The sequence below is a fragment of the Lolium rigidum genome, chromosome 1 (genome assembly GCF_022539505.1).
Source record: "Lolium rigidum isolate FL_2022 chromosome 1, APGP_CSIRO_Lrig_0.1, whole genome shotgun sequence".
Classification (NCBI taxonomy): Eukaryota; Viridiplantae; Streptophyta; class Magnoliopsida; order Poales; family Poaceae; genus Lolium; species Lolium rigidum.
Genome location: NC_061508.1, coordinates 92151156 through 92172905, shown reverse-complemented (window position 1 = coordinate 92172905; position 21750 = coordinate 92151156). Strand labels below are relative to the sequence as shown.

The 21750-nt window shown below is 43.4% G+C and overlaps 2 protein-coding genes across 2 annotated transcripts; both read left to right on the top strand.

Annotated features, from left to right (window-relative positions):
• The first annotated feature begins 582 nt into the window (after positions 1-582).
• Positions 583-2290, top strand: LOC124649005. Its single transcript, XM_047188693.1, has 4 exons — positions 583-1391; positions 1483-1545; positions 1633-2011; positions 2109-2290. Exons 1-4 carry the CDS (start codon positions 1158-1160, stop codon positions 2288-2290), a joined length of 858 nt encoding a protein of 285 aa, XP_047044649.1. The 5' UTR covers positions 583-1157.
• An 8806-nt stretch (positions 2291-11096) lies between these two features.
• Positions 11097-19000, top strand: LOC124648994. The gene is made up of 4 exons (XM_047188681.1): positions 11097-11206; positions 11344-11463; positions 18391-18725; positions 18925-19000. Exons 1-4 carry the CDS (start codon positions 11156-11158, stop codon positions 18998-19000), a joined length of 582 nt encoding a protein of 193 aa, XP_047044637.1. The 5' UTR covers positions 11097-11155.
• The last annotated feature ends 2750 nt before the right edge of the window (positions 19001-21750 follow it).

Here is a 21750-nt window from a genome sequence, read left to right as displayed (position 1 = left end):
TTTTAGTTCATTTGAGAATTTTATGGTTGTTTCAATAAAATGTTTTCTATGTTCTGTGATTCTTTTTGTGTTGGGCTTGCAACTGTTGGTTGCGCGCACCTGCCAGCAGGTAATTCTTTTTGTATGCAAGTGTTGAAGAGCATTGTCCTTCTCTGTCTCATTTCTATTATGTTATATGTTTCATCTTTTCGGCAACATAAACATCAGATTAGATGGGAGAAAAGCCCCGCACAACAAGCTAGTGGCATAGCTGCACCAATCCAGGGCACTAGTTTTTAGATATAGGTTAGGAAGTTTCCCTGTTCTTGCTGTGAACTTCTTCCATCTATATTTTTTTGTTATCTGGCTCTTATTTGATCAAGAGCCAAGTAGTCTCATTGCCGACAGTAACATAAATCGTTTATTCCGTTCCAACGACAGCTGTCCGGACCTGACTCATACTAGTCTAGTCTAGTCACATTATCTAAACATGTTGGGCGATGATGCAGTTTGCTGGTGCGGGTGTCAGAGCTCAGAGTGCTGGAACTGCTCGTCTTAACAATCATGCTATCTATAACTTTCATTTTGTCTCTACGTCTTTATTAGTTACTCATTTGTGGAAAACTTGGCCTGCTTGCATCACTATCATTTCAAGTGGCATTTCTCATGGATAGGGTATTTTCTGGATTGATCCAATACATTTCTTTAACTTTTCTGTTTTTATGATAATGCAAATATGATTGTTAAATACTCTTCTTTCATCAATTTATTGGTTGTTTACTCATGCTAAGACAAATTCATGGTACCCACTTAGGGTGAGGAGGGTTTATTTTTCTGAATCTGAATATGGTGCACTAGCAGTTTTGTAGCATGTCTTAGGTGTCATATGCGTAGCTGCTGTCAGTTTTTGTTCATTATCATCAGATATTCAGGATATGATTTCTTCCTTTCTAATTGTATCAGCTTTTCGACTTTTCGTAGACAGGATCAATACACGGCAATTGTGTGTCTAGTTCACGCTTTGCTTGATTTTTTTTTTTACTTTTAGGTGTGTATAATATGCTTTTTTGTCCATTGACTTTTTCTATGTTTGCTTTTCCTGTGTAGTGCTCATACTGGAAGAAGATTTGGTGACGACTTATCGAATTGGAATTCGGATTGTGTTAGTGCATCAGATCATGACGGTGATTTTGGTTTGTCAAATGTTGATAGCTTGGGGAATAGCTTATCATCTGGTGATAAAGTATGATTATTACTTGGGATTTGTCGCGGTTTATTTTTGTTCTTCTCGAAGTTACAGATGCATGTATGCTTTTTCACCCATATATCTGTCTCCTTTGCTAAAGGAAAATGTCAGGCCTAGGAGGAAGAGGATTTTGGATGATGCTTTGTTTGAGTTTTTTCGCAAAGAGGTTGTTTAGTTGCAGTATTTTTTTATATAATTCCTTATTTTTTGTACCAGGTTGAATTGATCATATTGTTGCTGGTTGCTTTGTTTTATAGGCTATTAAATCTCTCAAGAGGGACTTTGCTAAGTTCTGCAATGAATCTGTCATCTTTTCTAAGGTCACTTTTTCTATTGTTGTTTTTTTTGATAGTTTCCATGAAGTGCTTTTATTTTTTCGCTGTCCTCAATTCTTAACTATTTTTCAGAGAAAACGGTTAAAGGAGCATGCTATTGGCAGAGAGTCGTTTACCTCATATTCCATTAAGTACTTCTGCGAGATTGTGAAATCATTGACTGACCGTCGTAAGAATGTCATCAGGAATTTTGGTTTTGGTTGCCTCTTGTTGCTCGAGAAATGCGAGATTCCTTCTGCTTTTGTTCGCTGGATCTGTGGGTGTGTCAACCATGTCACTCATCAGATAGTTGTAAACGATTCGAAGAGCATCTCAATCTCTAAGGATTCAATTCATTATGCCATTGGGTTGTCTAATTCTGGATGTGTTCCTATTCCTGATAGTGAAGCTGGTGCAGATTTCCTTTTGAAAATGTTTGGATTGCCAGAGTTGCCTCACATTACTTTCTTTGGTAACAAACTAAAGTCTCGAGAGGTTTTGACCGACAAAGAAGTCTTTGTCTGTTTTATGGTCATTGCTTTCAAGTGTTTTCTGTTTCCTTCAAGCAGTGAGCTCCCCAACACAGATTACTTGTCTATCCTTCAAGATCCAGAATCTACAAGTTCTGTTGATTTCTGTATGCTTGTTTTTGAACATTTCATCTCTGGAGTGCATAGATACAACAGAACTTGTAAATTGCTTGGGAGGAAGGGTAAGTGTTTTGAGTTCTCCAACTACATTCTTGCTGTGAGTTATAAACTATTTCTTTCTGTTTTCGCTACAATCTCCGGTTTTGCTTTTTTTAAAATGATGGGGTATTTTTTATGAAATTGTTATCACCAGAATTTGACCAAGTCAGAGGTGGGCCGCGATCAAGATGGACGTGAAGAATATATATACAGAAGGAATAGGTGGATCGGCCTTTTATACCAAGTTGGGCTTAATTGCCCATGTATCTGTAACATATTAGATCGCATCTTAGTTTAGAGATAGAATCTTACTCGTGCACGGTTTAGTGCACGCCCACATTAGAAAGTCCGCTGGACTATAAATATGTATCTAGGGTTTATGGAATAAAGAACAACCAACGTTCAACCACAAACAAATCTCGGCGCATCGCCAACTCCTTCGTCTCGAGGGTTTCTACCGGTAGCATCATGTCTGCCTAGATCGCATCTTGCGATCTAGGCAGCACAAGCTCGCCTACGTTGTTCATGCGTTGCTCGTGCCGAAGCCTTTTGATGGCGAGCAACGTAGTTATCTTAGACATGTTAGGGTTAGCATTGTTCTTCATGCTTGCATGCTTTCGTAGTGCAACCCTTGCATGTCTAGCCGCCCTTACGCCTATCTTAGGCGTAGGGGCGGCACCCCGCTTGATCATAGTTTAGTAGATCTGATCCGTTACGATTGCTCCTTGTTCTACAAGGATTAGTTTAATATCTGCAATAGTTAGGCCTTACAAGGGGGCGGAGGATCCAGCGGCGTGTAGGGTGACGTTTGCTAGTCCTAGAACGGATGTTCCGGGGATCAACCTCGTGTTGGTTTTTAGGCCCTGTCTAGGATCGGCTTACGGTCACCGTGCGCGAGCGCGAGGCCCGAACCCGAGTAGGATGATCCGGTTATGCGGTGAAAACCCCGGATCGTCGTAGATCTAATCAGCTTTACCTTGATCAAGCAGGACCACCATATATTCGGACACCCCGTCCGAATCATGGGTGGATCGGCTCTTTGAGCCGATTCACAGGATAACCTCGAGAGCCGATCGAGGCTCGTATTTAACGTTTACGTGTGTGCCCTGCAGGAAACTAAGCGAGGCATCATCCACACCTTCCCGACCAGGTATAGGTCGGGTGGCACGCCCTTGTGATAAACATCGGTGCGTGCGACCAGGGAGGCTTTGCGGGCCGTCGCTCTGAGGGACTGGGGCCAGCCGCAGCCCTAGTTGTTCCGGGCTCTACGGTGTTGCCCGTCTCTGCCCGCCGGTGGGTTTCGACGTCAACACATTCCGGCACGCCCGGTGGGACAGCCGACGACATCCACGACATCGCCATCCACATCCGAGATGGCGGAAGACACTCCGGTCACGTACGCGGATCCGCTCGATGAGCTCAAGAAGAAACATGACGAGATCAAGGCAACCCTCGAAGCCGAACTCATCGGCTCCTTCCACCGAACCCGCACCCATGGCGTCAGGTGGAAGGGTTTCACACCCGAAGGCGCGCTCGATGGAGTGGACCTATCCGCTCCGTCAGAAGAACGCACCAGGTCGCTGCGGCAGGAGATCAACTACATGGTGGCTCATTCGCTGCACCGCCACTCTGAGAGCCTGGTGAACACCTTGGAGCGTGTCGCTCTGCGCATCGTCCAGGAAATCATGAGTCACCGGTACTCCCCGTCGGGACCGGCTCTGGGGACTTTCAAAGGAGAGATGCCGCTCCAGCCCCAGCCGTTCGCATGGGTAGCACCGGAACTGCCGAACTCATCGGCATATGTCATCTACAAGGATGGTGGTGATCCTAGGGACTACCAATTCCTACCTGAGCCGCCTAAGGAGATCCCGCACGGATACACGTGCGCATACATACCAGATTGCAACGCCTGGGCACTCTCGAACCAGGCTGCAATATCAGCGGCCTCTGGGACGGCAGGAGGAACGTCAGGAGTCGATCCTGACAAGCAATCGTGGCTAGCTAAGTACGCCACCCCGACAAACCTCCAAGGCCCAGCTCCTGCAGTTGGCTTAGAACCGGAAAAGCAAGCATGGCTGGTGAAGTATGCCACCCCGGCGAACCTTCAGGGTTCGACACCTTCAGCCATCACAGCGGATCAGATTTGTACAATTCTGAAAGATCAGTTCGGTATGATGCCGAAAAGGAAGGCGTTCGGCTACACCAAGCCGTACCCCAACAGCTACGAACTGATCCCGCTGCCACCCAAATATCGGCTCCCGGACTTCGCGAAGTTTAGTGGATCAGATGGTTCCAGCTCCATCGAGCATGTGAGCCGATATTTGGCACAGCTGGGCACGATCTCAGCGTCAGATGAGTTGCGCGTGAGGTTCTTCTCACAGTCCCTCACAGGATCGGCTTTCGGGTGGTACACATCGCTGCCACCAAACTCCATCCAAACTTGGAAGCAGTTGGAAGAACAGTTCCATGAGCAGTTTCATTCAGAAGCTTCCGAGTCTAGCATTGCCGATTTAGCACAACTACGTCAGAAGCGTGGAGAAACGGTGACAGAATACATCCAGCGCTTCAGGAATCTTAGGAACCGATGTTATTCGGTTCGTATAACTGAAAAGGAAGCAGTCGAGTTGGCAGTAGCAGGCCTTGCAACACAGCTCAAGGACATGGCCTCCCAAGCAGATTATCCCTCGCTGGCGCACGTGGTTCAGAAACTTTCAGCATATGAACAGCGCCACCCGGACCTGTACCAAGACAAGTTCAAGCGTGCGGTAGCCCTGGTCGATGCAGAGGAAGACGAAGTTCCTGCGGGAGACCAAGAAGTAGCAGTGGCTGAGTGGACTCGGGGAGGAACCCCCGTGTCCTGCAAATGGGTAAAGCCACCAGGCCCGCCCAGGGGATTTGATTTTGACGTGACCAAGACTGAACAAATCTTCGACCTCCTACTCAAGGAAAAGCAGTTAAAGGTACCCGAAGGCCACAAGTTCCCCACGGTGCAAGAGCTGAACGGAAGGCCATACTGCAAATGGCATAACACGTTCTCCCACACCACCAACGACTGCAGGGTATGGCGGCAGCACATCCAAGCGGCGATAGAGAACGGGCGTCTAATTTTCAACCAGTACGCCATGAAGGTCGATACCCAGCCCTTCCCCGCCATAAACATGGTGGAGTACGCTTGCCATGCCGGGTGCCAGCCGGGTTTCCTGTGCAATATCAACATGGTAGATCTTGGACACCACGCTGGCAAGGATGGAGATGAGGGCAGCTGCTCTCATAGCAAAGATTCAGAGGAAGCCGCTCCACGCGATCGGCTCCGCCAAGACGGCAAGCGCTACGTCACAGAGGGAGAAGTGAAGAACATAAGATATCAGCGACCTCTCTCTGATCACCTCCTCAACAAGTATGTGGGTCAGTACGACCAACGCCGACGGTCCAGCGATGATGGCGAAAGAGTTCGTCTGGCCAGAGAAGCCAGAAGACATCGTCGGCAGAATCGCGATGAGGAGGAGCACGAGCGTCGTGCCAAGGGAAAGGCAAGGGAGCAAGACAACGAGGACAGGCACTGGGATTGTCCTTTCTTCGAGCACTCGCTGGGATTCAGGAATGAGCCGATTGCCAACAATCGGCAATTGCCCGAATGCAACCGGAAGAAGAAGGAGGCAGCCAACGTGTCCGTGTTCGAGCGCTTAGGACCTCTCCCGCCACGGAGCAAACGAGCTGAGTCCCCTCGGTTGGAAGATCTCGAAGATTCGAAGACGAGGGAGAAGAAGAAGACAGGTACCACCGGCCAAGGTGGTGCCCCGACGGACTCAGCCGTTCCCGAAACGCAGGGTTCAACGACTGCGCGGCCTGGAAGAAGCCGAGAGGTTATACTTGCATACATTGAGGAAAGCAAGGCCTGATCTGGCTGCGAAGGTTCAGCAAACCCTGGATGAAGAGGGTCGTCCACGGTAAATGGAGTGGCGCCCCAAGCAAAGGAAAGCCGATGATGAGACATCGGCTGGCACAAACATGGTGCTCGTTCTTCCGACGAAGCTCAGTGCTCCACGGTTACACGATACATCCAAGGTGGACGACAGCAGGCGCACCAACATGATAAAATCAGAGATTGGGCTGGTTCGGTCTACCGGCCTGAGCGAGTAACAAGAGCATGTCAACGAGCAAACATGGCGAGGCTGATCCTTGTGATCGGCCCCAAAAAATTTATGAAGGAACATCACAAAACCTTCACCGAGCAATCAACGTGGAGGCCGATTCCAGCAATCGGCCAAAATTATCCTCACCCACCGTTCGCTCGGGTTCAACATGTTATCCAACAGAGCCGATACCATCAATTCTCTTGACAGAATCGGCTCGGGGGGGCACCCAGGGGGATAAAATACGAGGATATGCAACGGAAGCATCTCATCTTTTGGTGATGGGTATTGGAATATGGGGGCCGATGCGCTAGTCGGCCGTAAAAAATAAAAATCTGAAAATTCGAAACTTTTCGAGCACAGCCGATGCAGCAGACATCGACTTAAGGATATAAAGCCGGTGCGTGGCCATCGACTCAAGAGAAATAAGAGCTCGGATCTTCCCTTCAAGGACAAGGCCAAGAGCAGCCTGGACGTGCAGATCAGGTCCACCAAAGGAAAGGAGCCGATCTAACTGGCAAGGCGCAGGAAGAACTGAAGAAACTCGGGGGGCAGCTCACCTTGAAGGTTCTCTGCTTGGGGCTACGTCATGAGTTAAGGCTCATGTCGGCACATGTGTCTGGTTCGCCTTCGCTAAGGCTCGGGGGGCAGCTCGCCCTAAAGGTCATTGCTCTAAGGAGCCGATTTGGTTGGAATCGGCTAGCCTTGCGATACAACTGGTTTGGAGAGCGGTGTTCTATTACAGAGTCATCAGTTTGAGCATCCAAGACGGTTCCAGGGCTCTTTTAAAGTCGCTGGCTCAAAGATCAAGTCGCCAGCTTGCCAAGATCGGCTGTGTCATCGTCATCGGCAGAAGCCAGCTAGCTTGGAGGGATGGCTAAATTGGCCCGTCTCGCAGATTATCATGGAGCTGATGCATTATCATCAGTCACTAAGCATGGATTAGGCCAACAGTCGACAAACTCAGCATGGAAGAAATCGGCGAAATCAAGCTAAGGGAATTCTTCATTAATATGGGGATTTCTTACAAAGGAAGAACCGATTACTCAAAGAAGGAAGGACAAAAGAAGGGTCTATTGACCAATCTACTACTGCTAGGCCTATACTAGTCGATCCTAATCTACGGGCCATCACTGCCCTCGTCGTCATCCTCGGAACTCTCATCGGCACTGTTGCCGATGGGCTCCTCGTCGCTACTCCCGTAGCCCTCTACGGGGGCTTCATCCCCGTCTTCGTCATCGCTGCTGTCGTCGTCCCACCACATGCGGAGGCGCTTCGCCGGCGGGTAGCCTTCGAGGGAGTCGTCGTCGTCGTCGTCGTCGTCGTCTTCTTCTCCCTCTTCTTCAGAGGTGGGGCAGCCGTCCCAGGAGAACTGGTCGTCCTCGCTTTTTGGCTCCAGTTCCCCATCGGAGAGGAACTGAAGATCTTCATCCCCGCTGGTCAAGGACTTGTCGTCCTCAGACCAAATGGAGGAGGCATGGCTCTCCTCGTCCCAGTCTTCCGGGGCACGAATTTCCGGCGGCGTCTCGCGGGAGGAGTCGGACCCGTAGGAAAACTCGGAGGAAGAGGAAGAAGACATGGCGGCACGGAGGGTTTTTTGGTGCTAATGCGAGGAGGACGAAGGAGACGCAAGCCGTTTAGAACGGTTAAATAAAGGGGATATGAGAGAGATTCAATGCCACAGCAGTTTCCGAGGAGATGTTGCCCAACAGGAAAATTTTACGGCCACGTGGAGAAGTGGAAGGGGCAGGGCATCATGATGAGGATTCTGCGGCAGCTCTCGCTCGCCACAACATGACCCGACGAAAGAAAGCGTAATGATTTTGGAAATGTCATTTCCAAAACCAGGGGGGCATGTGTTATCACCAGAATTTGACCAAGTCAGAGGTGGGCCGCGATCAAGATGGACGTGAAGAATATATATACAGAAGGAATAGGTGGATCGGCCTTTTATACCAAGTTGGGCTTAATTGCCCATGTATCTGTAACATATTAGATCGCATCTTAGTTTAGAGATAGAATCTTACTCGTGCACGGTTTAGTGCACGCCCACATTAGAAAGTCCGCCTGGACTATAAATATGTATCTAGGGTTTATGGAATAAAGAACAACCAACGTTCAACCACAAACAAATCTCGGCGCATCGCCAACTCCTTCGTCTCGAGGGTTTCTACCGGTAAGCATCATGCTGCCTAGATCGCATCTTGCGATCTAGGCAGGACTAAGCCTGCCTACGTTGTTCATGCGTTGCTCGTGCCGAAGCCTTTTTGATGGCGAGCAACGTAGTTATCTTAGACATGTTAGGGTTAGCATTGTTCTTCATGCTCGCATGCTTTCGTAGTGCAACCCTTGCATGTCTAGTCGCCCTTACGCCTATCTTAGGCGTAGGGGCGGCACCCCGCTTGATCATAGTTTAGTAGATCTGATCCGTTACGATTGCTCCTTGTTCTACAAGGATTAGTTTAATATCTGCAATAGTTAGGCCTTACAAGGGGCGGAGGATCCAGCGGCGTGTAGGGTGACGTTTGCTAGTCCTAGAACGGATGTTCGGGGATCAACCTCGTGTTGGTTTTTAGGCCCTGTCTAGGATCGGCTTACGGTCACCGTGCGCGAGCGCGAGGCCCGAACCCGAGTAGGATGATCCGGTTATGCGGTGAAAACCCCGGATCGTCGTAGATCTAATCAGCTTTACCTTGATCAAGCAGGACCACCATATATTCGGACACCCCATCTGAATCATGGGTGGATCGGCTCTTTGAGCCGATTCACGAGATAACCCGAGAGCCGATCGAGGCTCGTATTTAACGTTTACGTGTGTGCCCTGCAGGAAACTAAGCGAGGCATCATCCACACCTTCCCGACCAGGTATAGGTCGGGTGGCACGCCCTTGTGATAAACATCGGTGCGTGCGACCAGGAGGCTTTGCGGGCCGTCGCTCAGAGGGACTAGGGCCAGCCGCAGCCCTAGTTGTTCCCGGCTCTACGGTGTTGCCCGTCTCTGCCCGCCAGTGGGTTTCTGACGTCAACAGAAATGTATTTTGCAGGTTTACTATCTCGATTCTTTGGATTTTGGACCTATTATTCTTGATCAAGCTGTGCCTAGGGTTTCTGTTTGGAATGGGAGTCTGATAAAATTCTTCTCCGATTTAGACCATGCAAAGAATAATGTGTTTGGAAAGAGCTCTCTTAGGAATAACCTACCGTCATGCTATCTTCAGGTGTGATTCTGTTTTGTATTATTCAACATATGCTTTTTTTATTCTGCTGTTCCTTTTCTTGACAATAGCGTTGAACAGTTTGTTGGCATGTTTTTCTTAGGGTGCGTTGCAGGATTCTTCGAAATGTGTTAAGGATGCTTCAAATTTTCGTCCTGAACCAGCTTGTTTTTCCTTGGTCTTTAAGAACAATTTATACTTGAGGTTTGGCAGTACTATTGAGCGAAAGGTAATGTTCCCTTTTGCTTAATTCGTCGTTCTTTTTTGTTTTTGATTTTTGGTTCTTGCGATATAACACTTATTCGTTTTACTGGCTGCTCTTTTTCATTTTCTATAGATTATTGATGGCATCATTGCTTCAGTTCAAACTGCAATTACTGTTGGAAATCCTAATGTGTCCAAAGCTGAACAGTGTGTTACAAATGTGTTGGATTTTCTCAATATCTCGAGGTGTTCTGAAAATGAGATACCCAAGTGTGCTGCTTCTCTAGATGGCGATATGAAAATCAGTTCTGAAGCTAATGTATAGTGTTTTTGCTACCTTGATTACTGCTGCTACTTGTTGTTTTACTCGTTGTTTAAATCTCTGTTTCTTATACATGACCCCTTTTATTGTTCTTATTTTGTTGTTGAGGTTAGCTGGACATAGCAAGCAAACTTGGCTTTGCCAACCAACATGATTTCTTCAAAACAGTAACCAATAGTGCAGTGAAGAATAATCTGACCGAAGTTTTTGGTAAGAATCTGGTTTCTATGTTTGTTTTCATATTCTTTGTAAGCATAATATATTCAACATTGGAGGAGGAATTTAATTACTTTTTGATTCATCTTTCTTTTTCCATCAGAAACTCCAGAATGTGTGAGGAGGAACACATCTCAATTATGCTCTGTTAACACAGGTACTTCTTCTTCTATTTTTTCACCTTTATATTTTTTAGTTATAGCCAAAACTAAAAAATATTGTTTCACTCTATTGTATCAATAATGCTCTCTGTAAATATTGTTTCGCTCTATTGTATGCCGACATTTAGATGTTGTTGCTGTCCAATTTAGATGATTTTATGGCATGGAGCTCCATTTAGATGATTTTGCTGTCCAATTTCATCAAAGAATAAATCATGCAGACATTGCCCTGCTTCAGTTTCCACTTTTTTTTGGTGCTGATGTTTAGTTCCTTGCTTGGTTCTAGTTAACCTCCATAGCAAGTAGTCAGCTACAATGATGAATGTGTTTGCATCAATCTGATGTTTAACTTCAAACTGCTCACTAGGTTAACTATTATTCCCTCTGGCTTTTAGACATTTTCAAAGTAAACTAGATGCACAACATAAGTGGTGAATGTAGTAGTAGTAGAAATTAATAAATTCCTTGCACCCATAATTAATATTAAACTTTTTTTTGTAGCTCCTGCAATACCTCCGTTGAGGAAGGTTATGTCAAGGTTTCCTCATAAAGTTCTCGATGATCAGTTTCATGTTGGTTTGAAAGAGTCTCCGGAATTTGTTATTGAGGACAGAAAACACGACAATAACAATGTCCACCAATCTATATCCTTTGGAGGTTTTGTGATCAACGACAATATGGCAGATCCTACTTCAAAGAGTACATTCCCGCAAGGTGCTGCTGACAAGGTAAAGTCCTTTTCACTCGACCCAAAGGAGTTCCTGATCAGAGTTTGTGATCACAGTTCTAAGTTTGTGATCAGAGTTCTAAGTTTTGGATGGTATGTAATGGATCAGTGTTATCTCTTCCACATTTTTTTATGTAGGTTGCTTCTGGTTTTGCTATACCTGAAGAAGTTACAGTAAAGAAGAATTCTAGTAGAATCACCAGTATCTCTGGATCCAAAGGAGCTCCTATCCTTGTACCTGAGTCCTCTCCGAAAGCAGTATGTATATATATCTCAGTAATAGTATTATTTCTACTTCTTTTTTGTTGTTGTGTGATGTCTATGGGAGCTTCTATTCTTGTAGACAGTGTTGGGCCTCCAAGAGCAGAGGTTTGTAGAACAGCAGCAACTTTCCCTTAAGTGGATCACCCAAGGTTTATCGAACTCAGGGAGGAAGAGGTCAAAGATATCCCTCTCATGCAACCCCGCAACCACAAAGCAAGAAGTCTCTTGTGTCCCCAACACACCTAATAGGTGCACTAGTTCGGCGAAGAGATAGTGAAATACAGGTGGTATGAATGAATATGAGCAGTAGTAACGGCACCGTGAAAATAACTTGCTGGCGTGTAGTTGATGGTGGTAATATGGTAGCGATAGTAACGCAATAGAAACGAGTAAACAAGCAGCGATAGCGATATTTAGGAACAAGGCCTAGGGATTAGACTTTCACTAGTGGACACTCTCAACATTGATCACATAACAGAATAGATAAATGCATACTCTACACTCTCTTGTTGGATGATGAACACATTGCGTAGGATTACACGAACCCTCAATGCCGGAGTTAACAAGCTCCACAATTCAATGTTCATATTTAAATAACCTTAGAGTGCATGAAAGATCAATTCGACTAAACCAAGTACTAACATAGTATGCACACCTGTCACCTTCACACTATGTAGGAGGAACAGATCACATCAATACCATCATAGCAATAGTTAACTTCATAATCTACAAGAGATCATAATCATAGCATAAACCAAGTACTAACACGGATGCACACACTGTCACCATTACACCGTGCAGGAGGAATAAAACTACTTTAATAACATTGCTAGAGTAGCGCATAGATAAATTGTGATACAAAATACATTGCAATCATAAAGGGATATAAATAAGCACTTCACTATGCCATTCATAACGAGTGAATAAGTATTCCGTGAAATATAGCCTAAGAGACCCACACGGTGCACACACTCGTCACCTTTACACACGTGGGACAAGGAGTCTCCGGAGATCACATAAGTAAAATTCACTTGACTAGCATAACGACATCTAGATTACAAGCATCATCATATGAATCTCAATCATGTAAGGCAGCTCATGAGATTATTGTATTGAAGCACATAGGAGAGAGATGAACCACATAGCTACCGGTACAGCCCCGAGCCTCGATGGAGAACTACTCCCTCCTCATGGGAGCATCAGCGGTGATGAAGATGGCGGTGGAGATGGCAGCGGTGTCGATGGAGAAGCCTTCCGGGGGCACTTCCCCGCTCCGGCAGGGTGCCGGAACAGAGACTCCTGTCCCCCAGATCTTGGCTTCGCGATGGCGGCGGCTCTGGAAGGTTTTCCGTATCGTGGTTTTTTCGCCTCAGGGTTTTCGCGACGGAGGATTTAAACAGGCGGAAGGGCAGCCTCGGAGGGGGCCTGGGGGGCCCACACCATAGGGCGGCGCGACCCCCCCTCTGGTCGCGCCAGGGTGTGGTGTGGGGCCCCGGGGCTTCCCTCCGGCGGCTCTCGGGTGTTCCGGATGGTTCCGGGAAAAATAGGAACCTGGGTCTTGATTTCGTCCGATTCCGAGAATATTTCTTTACTAGGATTTCTGGAACCAAAAACAGCAGAAAACAGGAACTGGCCCTTCGGCATCTCGTCAATAGGTTAGTTCCGAAAAATGCACGAATATGACATAAAGTGTGCATAAAACATGTAGATATCATCAATAATGTGGCATGGAACACAAGAAATTATCGATACGTCGGAGACGTATCAGCATCCCCAAGCTTAGTTCATGCTCGTCCCGAGCAGGTAAACGATAAACAAAGATAATTTCTGGAGTGACATGCCATCATAAACTTGATCATACTATTTGTAAGCATATGTAATGAATGCAGCGATCAAAACAATGGTAATGACATGAGTAAACAAGTGAATCATAAAGCAAAGACTTTTCATGAATAGTACTTCAAGACAAGCATCAATAAGTCTTGCATAAGAGTTAACTCATAAAGCAATAAATCAAAGTAAAGGCATTGAAGCAACACAAAGGAAGATTAAGTTTCAGCGGTTGCTTTCAACTTGTAACATGTATATCTCATGGATAATTGTCAACATAGAGTAATATAACAAGTGCAATATGCAAGTATGTAGGAATCAATGCACAGTTCACACAAGTGTTTGCTTCTTGGGATGGAGAGAAATAGGTGAACTGACTCAACATTAAAAGTAAAAGAAAGGTCCTTCAAAGAGGAAAGCATCGATTGCTATATTTGTGCTAGAGCTTTTATTTTGAAAACATGAAACAATTTTGTCAACGGTAGTAATAAAGCACATGTATTATGTAAATTATATCTTACAAGTTGCAAGCCTCATGCATAGTATACTAATAGTGCCCGCACCTTGTCCTAATTAGCTTGGACTACCGGATCTTTGCAATGCACATGTTTTAACCAAGTGTCACAATGGGGTACCTCCATGCCGCCCGTACAAAGGTCTAAGGAGAAAGCTCGCATTTTGGATTTCTCGCTTTTGATTATTCTCAACTTAGACATCCATACCGGGACAACATGGACAACGAGATAATGGACTCCTCTTTAATGCATAAGCATGTGGCAACAATTATTATTCTCATATGAGATTGAGGATATGTGTCCAAAACTGAAACTTCCACCATGGATCATGGCTTTAGTTAGCGGCCCAATGTTCTTCTCTAACAATATGCATGCTCCAACCATTAAGGTGGTAGATCTCTCTTACTTCAGACAAGACGGACATGCATAGCAACTCACATGATATTCAACAAAGAATAGTTGATGGCGTCCCCGAAACATGGTTATCGCACAACAAGCAACTTAATAAGAGATAAAGTGCATAAGTACATATTCAATACCACAATAGTTTTTAAGCTATTTGTCCCATGAGCTATATATTGCAAAGGTGAATGATGGAATTTTAAAGGTAGCACTCAAGCAATTTACTTTGGAATGGCGGAGAAATACCATGTAGTAGGTAGGTATGGTGGACACAAATGGCATAGTGGTTGGCTCAAGGATTTTGGATGCATGAGAAGTATTCCCTCTCGATACAAGGTTTAGGCTAGCAAGGTTATTTGAAACAAACACAAGGATGAACGGTGCAGCAAAACTCACATAAAAGACATATTGTAAACATTATAAGACTCTACACCGTCTTCCTTGTTGTTCAAAACTCAATACTAGATATTATCTAGACTCTAGAGAAACCAAACATGCAAACCAAATTAGCAAGCTCTAAGTGTTTCTTCATTAATGGGTGCAAAGTATATGATGCAAGAGCTTAAACATGAGCACAACAATTGCCAAGTATCAAATTATCCAAGACATTTTAGAGTTACTACATGTAGCATTTTCCAATTCCAACCATATAACAAATTAACGAAGAAGAAACTTCGCCATGAATACTATGAGTAAAGCCTAAGGACATACTTGTCCATATGCTACAGCGGAGCGTGTCTCTCTCCCATATGGTGAATGCTAGGATCCATTTTATTCAAACAAAACAAAAACAAAAACAAACCGACGCTCCAAGCAAAGTACATAAGATGAGGCCGAATAAAAATATAGTTTCAGGGGAGGAACCTGATAATGTTGTCGATGAAGAAGGGGATGCCTTGGGCATCCCCAAGCTTAGACGCTTGAGTCTTCTTAGAATATTCAGGGGTGAACCACCGGGGCATCCCCAAGCTTAGAGCTTTCACTCTTCTTGATCATAGTATATCATCCTCCTCTCTTGACCCTTGAAAACTTCCTCCACACCAAACTCGAAACAACTCATTAGAGGGTTAGTGGACAATAAAAATTAACATGTTCAGAGGTGACACAATCATTCTTAACACTTCTGGACATTGCATAAAGCTACTGGACATTAATGGATCAAAGAAATTCATCCAACATAGCAAAAGAGGCAATGCGAAATAAAAGGCAGAATCTGTCAAAACAGAACAGTCCGTAAAGATGGATTTTATTGAGGCACCGGACTTGCTCAAATGAAAATGCCCAAATTGAATGAAAGTTGCGTACATATCTGAGGATCACTCACGTAAATTGGCTTAATTTTATGAGTGACCTACAGAGAATTAGACCCAGATTCGTGACAGCAAAGAAATCTGTTTCACGCATGATAATCCAAATCTAGTATTCACTTTACTATCAAAGACTTCACTTGGCACAACAAAACTCAAAACTAAGATAAGGAGAGGTTGCTACAGTAGTAAACAACTTCCAAGACTCAAATATAAAACAAAGTACTGTAGCAAAGTAAACACATGGGTTATCTCCCAAGAAGTTCTTTCTTTATAGCCATTAAGATGGGCTCAGCGGTTTTAATGATGCACTCGCAAGAAATAGTAGTTGAAGCAAAAGAGAGCATCAAGAGGCAAATTCAAAACAAATTTAAGCCTAACATGCTTCCTATGCAAAGGAATCTTGTAAATAAACAAGTTCATGAGGAGCAAAGTAACAAGCATAGGAAGATAGAACAAGTGTAGCTTCAAAAATTTCAGCACATAGAGAGGCATTTTAGTAACATGAAAATTTCCACAACCATATTTTCCTCTCTCATAATAACTTTCAGTAGTATCATGAGCAAACTCAACAATATAACTATCACATAAGGCATTCTTATCATGAGTCTCATGCATACAATTATTACTCTCCACATAGGCATAGTCAATTTTATTAGTAATAGTGGAAGCAAATTCAACAAAGTAGCTATCATTATTATTCTCATCATCAAATATAGGAGGCAAAGTATCATCGAAGTAAATTTTCTCCTCAATGGTTGGGGGACTAAAAATATCAAGCTCATCAAAACCAGCTTCCCCAAGCTTAGAATTTTCCATATCATTAGCAACAATGGTATTCAAAGTATTCATGCTAATATGTTCCATGGGTTTTTTAATTTTCGCATCAAACCATCCATGTCTTAAATCAGGAAATAGAATAAGAAGCTCATTGTTGTCCATTATGCCAAACTAGTGTAAACAAGAAACAAAAAGATGCAATTGCAGGATCTAAAGGAAATAACTTCGAGTACTTACAACGGCGAAAATAGCTTAGTAGCCGAGATCCGGAGTGTGAGTACCTTTTACCTTTCCTCCCGGCAACGGCGCCAGAAAATAGCTTGATGTCTACGGGAGCTTCTATTCTTGTAGACAGTGTTGGGCCTCCAAGAGCAGAGGTTTGTAGAACAGCAGCAACTTTCCCTTAAGTGGATCACCCAAGGTTTATCGAACTCAGGGAGGAAGAGGTCAAAGATATCCCTCTCATGCAACCCCGCAACCACAAAGCAAGAAGTCTCTTGTGTCCCCAACACACCTAATAGGTGCACTAGTTCGGCGAAGAGATAGTGAAATACAGGTGGTATGAATGAATATGAGCAGTAGTAACGGCACCAGAAAATAACTTGTCTGGCGTGTAGTTGATGGTGGTAATATGGTAGCGATGAGTAACGCATGATAAAACAAGTAAACAAGCAGCGATAGCGATATTTAGGAACAAGGCCTAGGGATTAGACTTTCACTAGTGGACACTCTCAACATTGATCACATAACGTAATAGATAAATGCATACTCTACACTCTCTTGTTGGATGATGAACACATTGCGTAGGATTACACGAACCCTCAATGCCGGAGTTAACAAGCTCCACAATTCAATGTTCATATTTAAATAACCTTAGAGTGCATGAAAGATCAATTCGACTAAACCAAGTACTAACATAGTATGCACACTATCACCTTCACACTATGTAGGAGGAATAGATCACATCAATACCATCATAGCAATAGTTAACTTCATAATCTACAAAAGATCATAATCATAGCATAAACCAAGTACTAACACGGATGCACACACTCTGTCACCATTACACCGTGCGGGAGGAATAAAACTACTTTAATAACATTGCTAGAGTAGCGCATAGATAAATTGTGATACAAAATACATTGCAATCATAAAGGGATATAAATAAGCACTTCACTATGCCATTCATAACGGTGAATAAGTATTACTGTGAAATATAGCCTAAGAGACCCACACGGTGCACACACTCGTCACCTTTACACACGTGGGACAAGGAGTCTCCGGAGATCACATAAGTAAAATTCACTTGACTAGCATAACGACATCTAGATTACAAGCATCATCATATGAATCTCAATCATGTAAGGCAGCTCATGAGATTATTGTATTGAAGCACATAGGAGAGAGATGAACCACATAGCTACCGGTACAGCCCCGAGCCTCGATGGAGAACTACTCCCTCCTCATGGGAGCATCAGCGGTGATGAAGATGGCGGTGGAGATGGCAGCGGTGTCGATGGAGAAGCCTTCCGGGGCACTTCCCCGCTCCGGCAGGTGCCGGAACGGAGACTCCTGTCCCCCGGATCTTGGCTTCGCGATGGCGGCGGCTCCGGAAGGTTTTCCGTATCGTGGTTTTTTCGCCTCGGGGTTTTCGCGACGGAGGCTTTAAATAGGCGGAAGGGCAGCCTCGGAGGGGGCCTCGGGGGCCCACACCATAGGGCGGCGCGGCCCCTCCGGCCGCGCCGGGGTGTGGTGTGGGGCCCCCGGGGCTTCCTCTGGCGGCTCTCGGGTGTTCGGATGGTTCCGGGAAAAATAGGAACCCGGGTCTTGATTTCGTCCGATTCCGAGAATATTTCTTTACTAGGATTTTTGGAACCAAAAACAGCAGAAAACAGAAGCGGCCCTTCGGCATCTCGTCAATAGGTTAGTTCCAGAAAATGCACGAATATGACATAAAGTGTGCATAAAACATGTAGATATCATCAATAATGTGGCATGGAACACAAGAAATTATCGATACGTCGGAGACGTATCATTGTGTCTTTCCCCCTTTTTCTGAATTTTCATCTTATGTTTTTTCATCATAGATTTTGAATTCTCCCAAAGCTAGTAATGTGTCAAAGGATTTCCATTTGAGACAAGCTGAGCTTGCTAGCAAAAGTGATGAGCTGTACAACAAGTTGATTAACAAAGCACAACAACCTGCAATTGGAAGTCAGTTTGGAAATAACTTAGAAAACTATATCGACCTGTCAGAGAATGCTGCTGAAGAATTGTTCCCAAAAGATGATATTATCATTCTCCAGCCTAAAAACACTTTGGCTCTTCCTTTGGTTCAGAATCATCGTTTCCCTGTGTCAAACCTTGATGTCAAGAATTTCTGTTCTATTGTTGAATTGGCATACACAAAGGGAGTTCAAAAGTATGTATATCTCATCTGTCTATACCCTTTTTGTATGATGTGTTTTCATTTTTTTAGTGTTTTTTTTGTACTTTTATATAGCCATATAGGGTCATTGTTATTACAAGCCTCAACGCGAATATATATACAGTAATCTAAATTACAAAACCCTAAAGAGATTCTATCTAATCTGTAGTTTACTTTAGTACCTGTTTACCAGATATACATTAACATGTTCCGTGACTGCAAATGAAGCGGGAAAATCACAGACCGTAGTTTTGTCCTTAAACCAGTGATGTCAATATATCATGCGTTGCCATTTCCCTTAACAAGTATATACTCCTACAATCAGGACACCATGCGTAGTCACATGTGTTGATTTCTTATTATTTTCTTGTGTTTCTCTCTAATTTTGTTTTCATTTGCCAGGTTATACTGTGTTAAGTATTCAAAGGTTCATTGTAACTTCATATCCCTAGGGCAATCTTTGCAGAGGGAAGGTCATGTCGACAACTTCCTTATTCCAGTTTTTTGTCGCAAGTTGTTCGAGGATAATCATCCTAGTAAATCTGGGAGGCACCATTTCTTCTCCTTCATTGGTGTTAGTAACTTTGTTTTCACTCTTTAGTTTTTTTCACTGCCTCGAACAATATTTTTTAGCTCGAAATGTCATTGCACTTATGTGTTGTTGTTTTGCAGGAAAACATTTTGGATTATAATAATGAATCTCAGCTTGATTTAATTTCCAAGGCTTTCATTGGTGCATCGGCTAGCAAAGGGAAAAGACTGGAGTTATCTGATAGGGTATTTGTTGTTTTGTTGTTTCAGTTGTAATATGCCACTTTGTTCTACTATGCCATTCTCTTTTTGTCATGTATCCATCTGTTTCTTTTTTGTAGCTATTTTTTCCAATTTGTCGCTCACGTCACTGGTTTACTTTCTCCGTTGATTTCAAATTCAAGCTGTTTGTCTTTCTTGATTCCCTGTATAACAAGGACGATGATTTCCACACTTCCATCAAGAATGTCTTGGTAATTTGATTTTTCCATAAGCAAGAATGTCAAGATATGTTTTTCGAATCCATGTGTGTATCACTAATATTCATTTTTTGTGTTGGCGTTCTTTTTGTTTTTATAGATAAACAACTTTGTGAAACTATGGCAAATTATATTCAAAAGTGAAGAGAATATTTTTAGAATTTTTTCAATAATGTATGCCAAAGTCCCGAAGCAAGATAACGCGTAAGTTCAGATTCTCCTATTGTCATGTTCAAACTGCGTATATCTTTTTTCTATTTCTGTTACTTTTCAGGTTTGATGTTTTTAAGTATCTCCCTTTTTGTAGTGATTTGTTTTCTCCATGTCTTTTTTTGACAGTGATGATTGTGGGGTGTTTACTATGAAATTTATGGAAATTTTCAAACCAGAGGTTGATACATGCACTTTATTTTCCAAGGATGACATTATTCACATTAGAATTCAGTATGCCAACCAGTTATTTTTCTGCAAAAGGAACAATGTTGACAAATCAATCGTCCTCAACTACAAGATGCAGGTTTGTATTCTACCTCTTATTCTTTTTTCTTTTTCTGTATGTGTGTCTGATTTTTATAGTAATTTTATATAAGTCTTTTCTTTGTTGTTTTGCAGACATAGGCCTTTTTTATTTTTTGGTGTTCGATTGGAATTAACAAGCAGGAATTTTCAATGTTGACGCATCAATTTGACGCCAAGTGATCGATACTATACCTCCTGGGGTCAGAAATCCGTTAATTCTCCAGTGCCTGAAAGTGTTGACATGCCTGCTTAGAGAAGAAAAAGGCATGAGCTCTAGTCCTCAAGTTACCGCTTTTTGCGCGGTACTGATCTTTCCACATTTATCTGTTCATGTTATAGAACAAGAATTGTCAGAAGATAGCAGCAGTTTATTATAACTCTACATTAGTATATTCTATCCTTCTTTTCTTTTATCTGTAAGACTTTTTTGACTGAATATTGTTTGTATCTTGTTCTTCAGTATTTGTGGACTTTTGTATCCGGGTTCTTTTATTTTTCATTTTTTGTGCTTTTCATTACTTTTTCCGTGGGGTTGGGGTTATATGGGGTAACTCCGCCTATCTAACATATTCTTTTTAGATAGCCGGTTCCAAGCCCGGATAAAGGAGGAGGACCTTTTTTTGATGGTTGTTTTAACTTCCCTTCTGGTTAATGTCGCCGGCTTAATGTTTTTTAGTCTTGTTCAGTTTACCAGTTTTCTCTATATTTTCTTTTTCTTCAGTTTACCAAGTAGTGTAGTGTTTTGCTCATGCCTGGACAAAGGTGGTTAGAGCAGCATCATGTTAGTTAGTGGCAAACTGGTAAGTTTTGGTGGGGCAGCATCATATGAGTTAGCGCCAAATTGGGGCAATGTGGTTGGAGCTGTACCATGTCACTTAGTATCATTTCAAGTAGTTGGGTTATTAGTTTACTTTGGGAAGGAGTTTATTTTCACTCGTTGTCATACATGTTTTTATTTTCAAGATGAGGAAGTATGTGAATACAGGGGGGCTACTATATGTTCAGTTTGTCGTTCAATTATTTGTCGGGCTCAGATGGGAACTTACACTAGAGGGACACAATTTTTTTTGATGAATTTTTGCGGATGGTGTTTCACTGGCAAATGCTAGTTAGCTTGGTTTTTCATAATTTTGAGTTGCTTTACCATCTGGCTATACTAAAAAGAGTGTTTTTCCTTCCGTTTTAATTCAGTTTTGCACTTAATTTTGCGGGAGGATGGGAATATACTCCTTCTAGTGACGCCAACTGTCGGGCTCCTTTTTCTAGTGACTCCTTCTGTTTCAGTTTCTTCTTACTCTTTCTTTTATATAGTTTTGTGTTTTCAAATTGCCTTTCTTCTTTTTTTTCCATGCCTAGATGGGTGTTGAATGGAGTAGTAGTAGAAATAGCATGTAGCAGGTGACATTCTGGTTTTATAACAAGATGCTTTTTGAACTACGTACTAGTTTGTAAATAAGGTTGTGTGCTCGGTAGTGTCATATTTACTCGAT

Excerpts from the sequence above, each read along its gene's own strand:
- LOC124649005 (XM_047188693.1), top strand. The coding sequence starts at position 1,158 with ATGACGGTGATTTTGGTTTGTCAAATGTTGATAGCTTGGGGAATAGCT. Across the intron at positions 1,392-1,482 it reads TTGAGTTTTTTCGCAAAGAG|GCTATTAAATCTCTCAAGAG; the intron begins GTTGTTTAGTTG and ends TTTGTTTTATAG. Across the intron at positions 1,546-1,632 it reads AATCTGTCATCTTTTCTAAG|AGAAAACGGTTAAAGGAGCA; the intron begins GTCACTTTTTCT and ends ACTATTTTTCAG.
- LOC124648994 (XM_047188681.1), top strand. The coding sequence starts at position 11,156 with ATGGCAGATCCTACTTCAAAGAGTACATTCCCGCAAGGTGCTGCTGAC. Across the intron at positions 11,464-18,390 it reads CTGAGTCCTCTCCGAAAGCA|ATTTTGAATTCTCCCAAAGC; the intron begins GTATGTATATAT and ends TTTTCATCATAG. Across the intron at positions 18,726-18,924 it reads TACACAAAGGGAGTTCAAAA|ATATACATTAACATGTTCCG; the intron begins GTATGTATATCT and ends CCTGTTTACCAG.